Source organism: Mauremys mutica, chromosome 15 (genome assembly GCF_020497125.1).
Source record: "Mauremys mutica isolate MM-2020 ecotype Southern chromosome 15, ASM2049712v1, whole genome shotgun sequence".
Lineage (NCBI taxonomy): Eukaryota > Metazoa > Chordata > Testudines > Geoemydidae > Mauremys > Mauremys mutica.
In genome coordinates this window covers 3,195,124-3,207,646 of record NC_059086.1, presented here as the reverse complement: position 1 = coordinate 3,207,646, position 12,523 = coordinate 3,195,124, and the positions used below count along the sequence as shown (strand labels likewise).

At 56.1% G+C, this 12,523-nt stretch overlaps 1 protein-coding gene across 1 annotated transcript; it reads left to right on the top strand.

Annotated features, from left to right (window-relative positions):
* The first annotated feature begins 3,187 nt into the window (after window positions 1-3,187).
* LOC123350240 (ADP-ribosylation factor 6-like) lies at window positions 3,188-11,807 on the top strand. The gene is made up of 2 exons (XM_044988721.1): window positions 3,188-3,473; window positions 7,404-11,807. The coding sequence occupies exon 2, from the start codon at window positions 7,436-7,438 to the stop codon at window positions 7,961-7,963; it is 528 nt and encodes a 175-aa protein (XP_044844656.1). The 5' UTR covers window positions 3,188-3,473; window positions 7,404-7,435; the 3' UTR covers window positions 7,964-11,807.
* The last annotated feature ends 716 nt before the right edge of the window (window positions 11,808-12,523 follow it).

Sequence of the window (12,523 nt, the reverse complement as noted above, 5' to 3'; positions counted from 1 at the left end):
CAGGAGATAAAAAACAAGTTTGGCTCGTTCTGGGCCCAGGGAGGGGCGCTGACGGGAGGAGGCCTCCAAATGGAACGGAGAATAAGTCAATTACATACGGCATTCGCGGTGCAATGGACAAGCAGACGCCATCACAGATTCACAGGTTCCAAGGCTGGAAGGGCCCACTATGATCACCTAGTCTGGCCACCTGTACAGCACCCGCCAGAGACCTGCCTCTGAATGATTCCTAGAGCAGATCGGTTAGAAAAACATCCCAGCTTGATTGAAAAACGGCCACTGAGGGAAAATCTGCCATGCCCCCGGTCAATTGTTCCAATGGTCAGTTACTCTCACTGTTAAAAAGGTGCGTGTGCCTTCATTCCAGTCTGAATTTGTCTGGCTTCAACTCCCAGCCGCTGCATAAAAGGATGATAAGGCCGGGTCTGTCTATCCCCATATGTATGTCTGGAGCTAATTATATCTAATCTAATCTGTCTGTCTGTCTATCTATTGCCACACACTCCCTCTGTCAATCTATTTATCCCCATACACCCCATCTATCTATCTATCTATCTATCTATCTATCTATCTCCGTACACCCCCCTCTATCTAATCTATCTATCTATCTCAGGGGTTCTCAAACTGGGGGTCAGGATCCCTCAGGGGGTCACGAGGTTATTACATGGGGGGGGGGTCGCGAATTGCCAGCCTCCACCCCCTACCCCGCTTCACCTCCAGCATTTATAATGGTGTTAAATATAGAAAAATGTGTTTTTAATTGATAAGGGGGGGGGGGGTCGCGCTCAGAGGCTTGTTGTGTGAAAGGGTCCCCAGGACAAAAGTTTGAGAGAACTACTGGTCTCTCTCATCCTGGCACCCAGGTGCAGTAAGTACCTAGTGCATCGTCTTATCTCCTGACTTTTTGTTTTAAAACAATCTTCAGCTCATTTGGCTGGTATTGGACACCCCCCTCCCCCGCCCCTCCGGATGCGAAATGAAATGACATCAGCAAGATCGGCTCGGTTTTTGTCTGGGGTGTGGAAGGAAATATGTGCAAACGCAAGACCAGCACCTGCTGCATCTACTTCCCTTTTCTTCTCCCCACTCTGCCCTCCCAGAGAGAGAGAGAGAGAGTGAGTGTGTGTGTGAGAGAGAGAGAGAGAGGTGGCCATGTGGAGGGTAATCATCCTGCTCCCCTACCCCTGCTCCCACCTTGAGAATCTGAGTTTCTCTTCAGAGTTGTCTTGTTCCTTTTGTTAGTATTATCATAGCACCCAGAGACAGGCCCAGCTGAGATCGGAGCCCGGTTGTGCCAGGCGCTGCACAGACCCCGACTGAGATCAGAGCCCGATTGTGCCAGGCGCTGCACAGACCCTGACCGAGACCAGGGCCCTGTTGTGAGACTCAGACTCATTGTGAGAAACAATCGTTGACCCAAAAGATTTTACAGCCTAGAGATATGAGGTAAAGGAAGAATCACTATCCTCATTTTACAAGTGGGGAAACTGAGGCACGGGGGAATTCAGTGCACCGCTCGTGTCATGCACGAGTGACTCGACCAAGCGTGCGCAACTCGGTCAAGAGCTCGTCCGGCTGCCAGCGTAGCACTATTCCAAATGCTAGTGTCACACACGAGGCACCCTGTCCCACGGGTATCACTCGTCCAAGGGCTGGAGTCACACATCCATCACAGGGTAGCTGGCATGTCGCTGACTCACCCCCTCGCCCAACCTCTGGTGTATGATGATGAGTCTCGGTGTTCGTGTCACACACTCGAGCTGTAAATGGCTGGAGCCTGAGGATGATGGAACACACACGCAAGGGGTGCTAGCCTGGAGGGGTAGGGGCTGAGCAGGGATGGTTTGGTCTCCCCTCCAACCCCCTAAAAATACTCACTGCATTATTTCCACAAACCAAACAATAGCCCAGCCCAGCCCATGCCAAGACTCTCCTCACAATAGCCACGGGCAGTACGATGGCTGGTATTGGGGGTAACACAAAATCAGGGCCCCTTGGCGGGTCACAGTTCTAAGCAATTGCCTCAGCTGCTTCTGCTTACACACACCCCCACACGTCACGTGTGCAATAACACAACAGTCTTACACACACGTGTATACACCCAGCAGCCCTACACACACACACAGAGACACACGTGTTTGTATTCACCCAGCAGCCTTACACTGGCACACACACACTGTGCATTAACACAGCAGCCCTACACACACACACACACACGTCACGTGTGCAATAACACAACAGTCTCACACACACACGTGTATACACCCAGCAGTCCTACACACACATACATGTATTCACCCAGCAGCCCTACACACACAGACACACACATATTCATCCAGCAGCCTTACTGACACACACACACTGTGTATTAACACAGCAGCCCTACACATACATACACACACACACACATGTATCCACCCAGCAGTCTTACACTGATACACACACACTGTGCATTAACACAGCAGCCCTACACACACACACACACACACACGTATTCATCCAGCAGCCTTAAAGTTACACTGACACACACACCTGTATCCACCCAGCAGCCTTAGACTGACACACACACACTGTGTATTAACACAGCAGCCCTACACACACACACACACACACGTATTCATCCAGCAGCCTTAAAGTTACACTGACACACACACGTGCGTTCACCCAGCAGCCTTACACTGACACACACACACTGTGTATTAACACAGCAGCCCTACACACACGTATCCACCCAGCCGTCTTACACTGATACACACACACTGTGCATTAACACAGCAGCCCTACACACACACACACACACACACGTATTCATCCAGCAGCCTTAAAGTTACACTGACACACACACGTGTGTTCACCCAGCAGCCTTACACTGACACACACACACACACTGTGCATTAACACAGCAGCCCTACACTGACACACACACAGGAGGTGTGTATTCACCCAGCAACCCCCGATGCTCCCAGTTCGCTAAAGGAAAACTGACCAGACAAACGCCCACCCCCACGCCCACGGCTGGGTGGAAGCAGCGGGGCCGGGAACGGGGGGGGCAGGGAAAAAAAAGGAGCACGGGTCGCTTTAAGAGCCGGAGCATGCGCACGGCTGTCGAAAGGGAGGGGCGGACTCCCCCCCCCTCCCCCCCCCAGTCCGCGCCCTTTCCATTGCGGGACGCCCGGGCGGGCAGAGCGCGGCGCCGGCTGGAGACGGGCGAGCCGGGACCGGGAGCGGAGCGGGCCACGCGGCGGCCGGTGGATCCTGCAGCCGGGCTCCCCCCCCCCCCCTCACCCCGCATCCGCTGCGCCCCGGGGCCGGGGCGATGCCGAGCAACCCGCGGGCGGCCGCGGCCGGGCAGCCCCGTGGAACGCGGAGACGCTGAAAATTGTTACATCGCGTTCGGAAGTTGGAATCCGGGGCGCGGCGGAGCCCGCGCGGGGAGCTGCTGCTGGGGCGCCGCTGACCTCTGCCCCGCCCGGGTGAGTGGGGGCCGGGGGCCGGGCGCGGCGTGGGCAGGAACGGGAGCCGGGGGTACCCCCGAAACCCCCTTCCGCTTGGCGTGCGGGGTGGGTTCAGCCCCCCCCACACACACACACACTGCAGTGGGGGGGGGGACGTGCATTGATCGCTCAGTTCACATCCAAACACGAGCCCTGAAGGAGGGGAAAAAAGGATAAAATTAAAGGGTTTCCTCTCCCCCCCCCCTCGCTTCTTGCTTTGAAAATACCCCCCCCCTTTCCATTAAGGGTGGGGGGGAAGAGGCGCGTGTGAACTTCTGATGGGCGCATGTGGGGGGTAGGATTTGAATTCAGGTCTGCTGGGGGAAGGCTTGAAACTTCTCCTGGGTGGACCTGCGGGGTTGAATCCAAGTTTGGAAGAGGAGGGGGCAATGCTCCGGTTAAAGGGGTGTCCTGTCTCGCTCTTCTTCCCCCGCCCCCCTTCCCCTGCTTGGTGGGAAATATTTTCCCTGTGCATCATGGGTGTGCCCAAGGGTTGAAACTTCTTGGGTGGATCTGGGGGTTTGAATTAAAACGGCCAGGAACAAGCTCTAGAAACTACTGGCTGTCCGGAAGCAGCAGCACACGCACACCCAAAAAAAAAAAAATCAATCTTGCTTGGGGTGGGTGGGGGCTGGAAGAAAGGGGAAGTGGTAGATTTATTTTTTTTTCTTTGCAGTCCTGACTTGGGTGCCGGTAGCAGCCAGCGGCGCTGCTGACTGAGGAGGGGGATAAGTTTCTTTCCTTTCCCAAACAAACTGGGGGTGGGGGTGGGGGTGTCCTGAGTCTCTTTCTTTCCCTCGCCTGGGTTTAAAATGTGGGCAGGGAGAAACTCCTGCTAGAATCAGGGGCTTGGCTGAGTTTGCCGGGCGGTGGAGCACCTGTCCCCGGTTCTCTCCAGTGTCTTACTGGAGGTTAAAAACATTAAATAAAATCTTCCTCCAACTCTCAGCCCAGCTGTTCCGCTTGATGGGGACAGAAGCTTCTGGGGTGGGGGCGGGGAAAAGCCACATGTGCAGAACTGGGCAGCTGGCCTGGCCTCTGCCTTTTGAGCCCACTTGGCAGGGTGGAAGCGCTCGATGGAGTCAGGGAACTGATACAAGTTGGGTTGGGTCGGGCTGACGGGTGGGGATTCCCTCTGGCTCCTCGTGGGGGGCCATTTTGGAGCTGGGAAAAGCCGTTCCTTTCTGCTGTAACACGCGGGGGCGGGGGGGGGAGGGACAGGTTTTGGAAAGTTGGACCCTGATGTAGCAATTTCTGTGGCTCAAAGGTCAACTTCTACGCTTGAAACTTTTGCTGGTGCAGCAAGATCAGCTAGTGGGGAGTGTGGGGTTTGAAGGACTTTAGATCAGCAAAAGCCCTAGTGGAGACACAGTTATGCTGCCCCCCCTCCAAAAAAAAAAACCCCAAACCAACCTGTGGTCAGTATGATTTATTTTGTTCGGGGGGCTGGCATGATAATATATAGCTCTTATCAATCTAGAGCTTTTTGTCAGTATCTCAAAACCTTTTCTGGAGGAGGACAGTATCATTATCCCTGCGTCAGGCTGGGGAAACTGAGGCACAGAGGGGTGACAACTCAGCAGGACGGTGGCAGAGCCAGGAATGGGACGGGGGAGAGGAGCAGCTGATGCTCAAGGACGGAGTTGGCACAAGAACAAATGGGAATAAACTGGCTGGGAGGAAATCAGAGGCTGGAAACTGGAATGTTTTTACCAATGAGGGGGGGGGGCGCTTTGGAAGAGCCCCCCCCAGCAGGGGTTGTGGGGGCAAGCAATCTGACTGGCTGTCATAGAATCTCAGGGTTGGAAGGGACCTCAGGAGGTCATCTGGTTCAACCCCCCTGCTCAAAGCAGGGCCAATCCCCAACTAAATCCCTAAATGGCCCCCTCAAGGATTGAACTCACAACCCTGGGTTTAGCAGGCCAATGTTCAAACTACTGAGCCATCCCTCTGGAGTTTGAGCTGTTTATGGGTGGGATTCTGTGACAGAGCGACTGACAGTCAGCTGGGAAAGGGACTCTGCCTTCCTTGTCTGGGTTCCTATGGGTCCCCATCTGGGGAGGAGGGGGCTCGGAGGGGCCATGCTGGGGGACCTCCACAAACTTGCCCCGGTTTCACGAAGCTGTTAAATTGGGGGCCGCCCCCTGGGCAAATGTTCTGATTTCAGGCGCAGAGCAGCCGGGGGGGGGGGGGGGCAGGTTTGCTGCCTAAAGCTGTTTCTGATTGCCTTGAACCGAAATCAGGCCCACGAGGGACAGGGTCCCGCTAAACCAAAACAAGATCCTCTTAAAGTGTCGTGAGAGTCGTCCACATGGGGCGGGGTGTGTGCGTGTGTATGTGTGTCTACACTGGTCCCATTAAACCGGTTTAACGAAAAGGGTGCCAGTTGGTGTGGCGACAAGGAGCCAATTCCCACTGTGGAATGTTGAGACACTGAAATTGCTACAGTGTGTTCTGACGCTCTGGACTTAATCGGGCTTCGGGTTTGTTGCCTGCCTCCCAGTGGTTCCTTTTTGGCGAAAGGCGTCTTCCTCCTCCCGTAGCTTGGAAAGGACAGACGGACGAGGAGAAAAACTGTTCAGGGTGGGACAAAGGGGGGCAGACGCCAGTTGGTGGAGCCGCTGTGCCCCGGGGGCGAGGCAGACCAGCCCAGATGATGGGTATTTTCCAGCTCCTGGAAACTTCCCCCTCTGAGTTTGACCTTCAAGGCTGCTCTGGGCTTGTTCTCTAAGAATGTCTAATCAGATGCTGGTTTAGCAGGATCCTGGGGGAGGGGGGGCTCTGCTTGCCAGGGACTTCATGGAGAAATTGGCCCCTTCTCCCAGAGTAGCGATGAACAGCTGGCGTCAGGAGCTGTGTTGAAGTGCCCCAATACCCGGCCTGTATTTTGGGGGTAATCCTGGCTTCTTTGCAGCAAGTAGGGTGACCAGATGTCCTGATTTTTATAGGAACAGTCCTGATTTTTTGGGTCTTTTTCTTATATAGGCTCCTATTACCCCCACCCCCATCCAGATTTTTCACACTTGCTGTCTGGTCACCCTAGTAGCAAGGCTGCCACTGACTTCCATGTGAGTTAGTGTTTAAATACCTCTTGAGGATCCGGGCCAGAGACCCCAGTAATGGGGTGACGTTTCCCCATGCTTTTGCGTCTGGCGAAACTAGCTACAGGTCTGATTCTGTCCTCAAAGGTGTGGGATCCCTTCCTGGTTTGCTGTTAATATCTGGCCTCTTACTAGGAGCAGTGGTTAGGATGGGGGTGGCTCAGGACTCCTGGGTTCTGCTCCTAGGAGGGGAGGGGATTGGGAGTCAGGACTCCTGGCTTTTATTCCCAGCTTTGGGTGGGGAGTGGTGGCTAGAGGTTGGAACAGGGGACTGGGAGGTGAGACTGTAGGAACAAGACGTTGATTGTTGTGTGACCTCCTGTGTCCTCTCTGCCTCTGGTTTTTCCCACCTGTGAAATGGGGGAGTTGTTAAAGGACTTTGAGATCCTCTGTGATCCAGGTGGGTGAAGCATAGCTGCACTAGACCCAGCCTGAATGCTTTGGAGGGCCTCGGTTTCCGCATTAGATTTGTGGTTAGCAGCAGCACCTAGGCGCTGTGACATGCTTGGCCTGCTTCTTCCTCTGCCCCAAGGAGCGTCCCATTTAAGAAGACAAAGGGTGGGGAGACAGTGTTTTCCCCATTTTACAGATGGGCAAGACCGAGGCCTGGAGAGCTCAAGTGGGAATTGGTGGCAGGGCTGGGATATGAGCCCAGATCTCCTGCATCCCGGCCTGTCCACCCTCTGAGTACCTGTGCCTTGCAGTGGCCTGCCTTGGGGTGGAGTGCAGGAAGGGGAGTTGAGGCTAGCCAGATCAGAGGCTCCTGCCTTGCTCTTGACTTCATCTCGCTGTGTTCCTTCTCCTCCAGCCTTGTATGGACTGTACTGCTCGCCCGCAGCCATGGGGAAAATGCTGTCCAAGATCTTCGGCAATAAGGAGATGCGGATTCTGATGCTAGGCCTGGACGCGGCTGGCAAGACCACCATCCTTTACAAGCTGAAGCTGGGCCAGTCGGTCACCACCATCCCCACCGTGGGCTTCAACGTGGAGACGGTGACCTACAAGAACGTCAAGTTCAACGTCTGGGACGTGGGGGGCCAGGACAAGATCCGGCCCCTCTGGAGACACTACTACACAGGTACCCAGGGGCTCATCTTCGTGGTGGACTGCGCCGATCGCGACCGGATCGACGAAGGCCGGCAGGAGCTGCACCGCATCATTAACGACCGGGAGATGCGGGACGCCATCATCCTCATCTTCGCCAACAAGCAGGACCTGCCCGACGCCATGAAGCCCCACGAAATCCAGGAGAAACTGGGACTGACGCGCATTAGGGACAGGAATTGGTACGTCCAGCCCTCGTGCGCGACATCCGGGGAAGGACTCTGCGAAGGTCTGATGTGGCTGACATCCAATTACAAATCCTAATCCTGGCTTTTTATACCCACGCACGAGTCTCTAACCAGTGAAACCTTATTCAACCCCCCACCACCCCTATAGCCCCATCCTCCCTCACTCATCTGTTTGTCTCTCTCTCTCAAAATTGCTGGTGGGGTGGGACTGGATCCCTGCTATGGTACCTTGGCACCCACCCCCTAAAATGGGGGCCTAGATTGTCATGAATGCTTTTTTTGGGGGGGGGGGGGCTCTTTAGATCTGAATGCAGGCCACTTAGCCTTTTTTTCCCTTGTTTCTGATTGTAAATCCTGTAGAGTTTATTATTTAATAACTTGGGAAGCAGGGGATGGGTGTAAACTCCTCCTCCTCCCTCCCCTCCAGCTGTGTTCACAGCAGGGCAAATCATCTGGTGCTACTGGTGTGCCCTCACCAGCAGCCCTTCTCACCTGCGGTTCATGGAATCCATCCCTGTCCTTATGTCCTGGCGGTTTCCAGAACCAGTCGAGGGGTGGGGCGGGTGTTGGAGAGTTCTTATACTAGGCACTTACGATTTTGGCATTGGGAGGGCAGGTTTATGGGGTCCCCCGTCCAGCTTCCCAATAACCCACGATTATAAGAACGTCTGTGTCTGTTGGGAGTGACAGCTGTGTGCCCCGATCAAACTAAAACTCGGTTGATCCTTATTTATCCCCGTGCCCGGCCATTCTTCTCTGCCAGCGACCCAGCCCAGGTGAGGCGTAAGGGCTGCCCCCCGTGTGGGAGGGGGCTGGGCCCTGCACGCCTTGGTGACTAGCTCAGCCTGGCGGGAGGAGGGCTGGCATCCTGGGGAGACGCAGACACGCCCACAGGTCTCCTCCCAAACCAGTTTCCCCGGCGGCACGTGGGCGGGGAGAATCAAAGAAGCCCATTCATCAGAGCCACCTTAGAGGAGTGGCTCTCCCGCGACTCCTGGGACTACCTGTCCTTGCCGGCTGGCGGTCCTGTTTGTGGGGAAGGCGGCCGTGCGCCGGGTGCAAATCCAGGGGGCGTCAGTCTCCTGGGATGTCCTCGGATGGGGCCCAGCTGGGATGGTCGTTAACCTGCGGGTGTGGCTGCACCCTTTCCCCGGGACTCATTCAAAGCTCTGTCCTTTGCTGAGCTGTAGGCTGGAATCCGCAGGGGGGTTCCTTGGTAAATGTTTCTCATCCATCTCCTCACCCCCAGCTTCTCTATTGGGGTACAGGTGTCGTCCCCCCCTCCCTGCATGGGCTCCCAGGCCATCTGCCCGTAGAGCCCTCCCGGTCTGTGACCATCCCAGGCCTGGGCTGCCAGTACCCCAGGGCTCCGCTGAAGCCAAGCGAGGGGATCCTGATGGGAATGTTTGGGGGAGGGGACCCCCTTAGTCTCAGGGATATGTCTTCACTTCCTATGGATGGGGTATCCCCACGGCAAAGGCAGGAGGGGTCGGTGTGCCTAGAGCCAGAGCCCCACCACATCGGGGTCCACAACGGGGTCCCCATGGTTGGGGAAAGTTGTGTCTCTAGTTTCAGCCGGGAGGAAGGGAAGTGGCACTTGCCTCCAGCTGTTGGCCTGGCCCCTCTTCCCGTGGGATGATGGGCTCTGCCCCCCAGCTCCTCCCCTGCTCTGTCCTCTTAGCATCCTCCTCCTGCCCCACAAGGTGGCAGGGGCTGGTTGCCAAGGAAACCGCATCCAGCAGAGGCGGCTGATCCTGGTGGAAGGGGGATGCAGACGTGCACCAACAGCGGTGGTAGCACCATGTGGTGAGGGCCCTGTCCTTCCTCGGGGGGGCGGGAAATCCACTCAGAGATTGCAGGACCTAGTGCAAAGCGGCCGTGCCAAGCTGGAGCTGTTCCCCCTCCCTCTAACCCTCTCACACGCACAGCACTTCTCCCCTGGTCCGTGGGCCCTTCTCTCGCTCTTTGGGGAGGCGGGCGGGGCGAAGCCGCCACCGTGAGAAACCTGCTAGACGAGGGCGTGGATTTAAACTCCCTTTTCCCTTCCCTGCGTGGGTGCTGCTCCAGCCAAACCCAGCGCTGCAATGAGTTTGCGTGGCCTCTGCCCACCCCACCCGAGGCCTGTTCTCACCCCCCCCTTGCCACACACCTCCACTGAGATGCGCCATCCCACCCTGCCAGGACCCCGCTGCCGTGGCTTTGAGCAGGGACCGGTCTGGGAAGGCATCTTCCTAGAGCCGTGTTCCCCGCATCCCCTCCTGATCTCCGAGTCCTGTGGGCAACCCTGGAGGGAAATCACACACCACCCTCCCTGCAGCCGGGCTCCCAACCTACTCCTTGGGTGTGCCCCTCCTGGGAACGAATGAATCATCACTAGGAAAAGGGGCGGTGCCCTTCTCCCCCTCGGGTGTCTGAGCCTAATTACCAAGGAGTCCGCGCCAGGCGGGCCCTGGCAGCCCCAGAGCCACCCGCCTGTGGCGTGGTCCCCGCCGAGGCTTGGCCTTGTAGACTTTGTCCCTGCCTCTCGCTCGAAACCGGCTCGGCCACGCGGAGCAGGGCACAGGGCGTGTGCTGACTCCCTCCCTTTGGGGCGAGGGGAGACTAGCCGCTGGCCTGATGCTGCCGCTGGCCTTAAGCCTTCCACCATTGCCTTTCATGGGGGGGTGGGGAGGATGCTAGCCGTGTGGACTAGCACTTAACAGGTGTGCTTGTTGGCGGAGATGAGGATGACGCAATAGAAGCGATGCACGTGGCGGTGCCAGTTCCGCCGTGGGGCTAGAGGCGAGTGTCTGGTAGGCAGATTTGGGAGCAGATTTCCTTGAACATTCCAGCTTAGCACGTGTATCTTTCCTTTTGCTTCCCCCCTTCCAAAATCCCCCCTCTGCCACCGGCACCCCCTAGTCGCACCGGTTTGCTCCTGCTCCCTGCAGAAATGAAGCCGGGTGAGGGCTGCGTGCGTGATTGATGAGACTCTGCGGCTCTTGTTTGTTGTTTACGGCGGGACGGCTGTGATTCTTGGGGCAGGCTCGTCTTCCTGCAGAAAAAAAGAAACGGCTCGTTCCCCTCCCCTCCTGCGTCTCGTACAGGGTGAGCAGGCGAAAGCACTTAAAAGTCTAGGCGTGCGTCTGGCATGAGCAGCTTCTACCATAGGGGTGACTGCAGAGCATGAGTCCCATGTACTCTTCCTCCAGACTCGGCCGATCGGCCATGTTAACGGTGCGTGCCCACTTTTCCAGCCTGGATTCCAGAGGCGCAGAAGTCTCTGCGTGTGGGGGCTGCACCGGCCCTACACATTTACCAGAAGCTGCTGGCAGGGTGGTGTCATAAGTCTGTTTCCACTCACTGGTTGGGGCCGTTAGTAAGCGTCTCCTCATTACACAGACGTTCATCTCAAGTGTGTGTGTGTGTGTACGTCCACTGGCATGGGAGCTGATTCTGCTGCGCGGTGGGTGGCCACCTCATCTCCCTGTAATTCTGCATCGGGTTTGGTTCTGGTCCAGAGCCGGTGGAGCGTTTACCTTCCCAGTGTGAGGTGGGGATGAGGAGGGGCTGTCTAAAACCTTCCTCCCGAAGGGGAGCGAATTGGAGACTCTTGTGCCTTTACTGAAGTGCCACTGTTGCTTAAAGGAAAACGAAGGTACTTTAAGAGTAAGATGTGCTCAGATCCGCCGGGGGCTGTAATCTGCTTGGGGAGATGCTACACAGGGGAGGTATTCTCTGCCTATTGTACATGTAAACTGGGAAGATTTAGCATCTCCTATTTTTTCTTTGGTAAATTTCTCCCTGCAGCCGGAGACTCGGCGAGTGCAGTGTGTTTCAAAGGGCTCATTATGTTCGAACTGTGTTTTGGGGGTTTTTTTAAAGGTGTTTTTTTTTCTTTCTAATCTTTATGCAAATGAAAATCTTTTTTAAAAATCGTATTGGCCGCTGTCCTGTGCTTTATTTCTCACTTTCATGCAGAGATTCCCCTCTGTAAAAGGGCATGGTTTCTTTTTAATTCCGTCTCTACCAAGGCAGCATGGGACAGTGGTTAGAACCCTGGACAGGGCCACTGCGATCCAGGTTCTATTTCCGGCTCTGCCACTTTGACCCCTTCTCCTGCTCTTCGCCTGAGTTTCTTCACCAGTTTAAAAGGGCGCTGTGACCCGTCGCTTGTAAAGCACGCTGGGCGCCGGGGCTGAAAAGAGCCATGTCGGAGCTAAGCCAAAGGGTGGTTGTAACGCTGCCCTAGCAACGCTCGGCGGTTCTCAAACAAAGTCCGCTGCCCTATGCCTGGCGGAGGGGCTGGCACCTGGGCGGAGTTGGGGGTACAAAACAACGGCCTCAGAATGGGGGTGATTTTTGCATGAGTACAGCTGGTGCAAAGCATCAGTGAACCAGGCCCGAGGTTTCAATGCAAGCAGGGTGGGTGGAGCATCCTTTTTTAAGAGGACGGAACCACTGGCTACCTACAGTGGCTCCGGGGTCGACCAGAGACCACCTTTCGGGGGGCCTGCTTGCCGTTCTGCCCCTGTAGGGCTGCCCCTTCTCTGGCTCGCTTGGCTGAGCCGAGGTTCTCGCCGTGTGCTCCGGGAGCGGCCCCAGCGTGAGTCATGTCTTACCCAGCATTTCGTTTCCTCTTTCGAGAGGGGAAGCG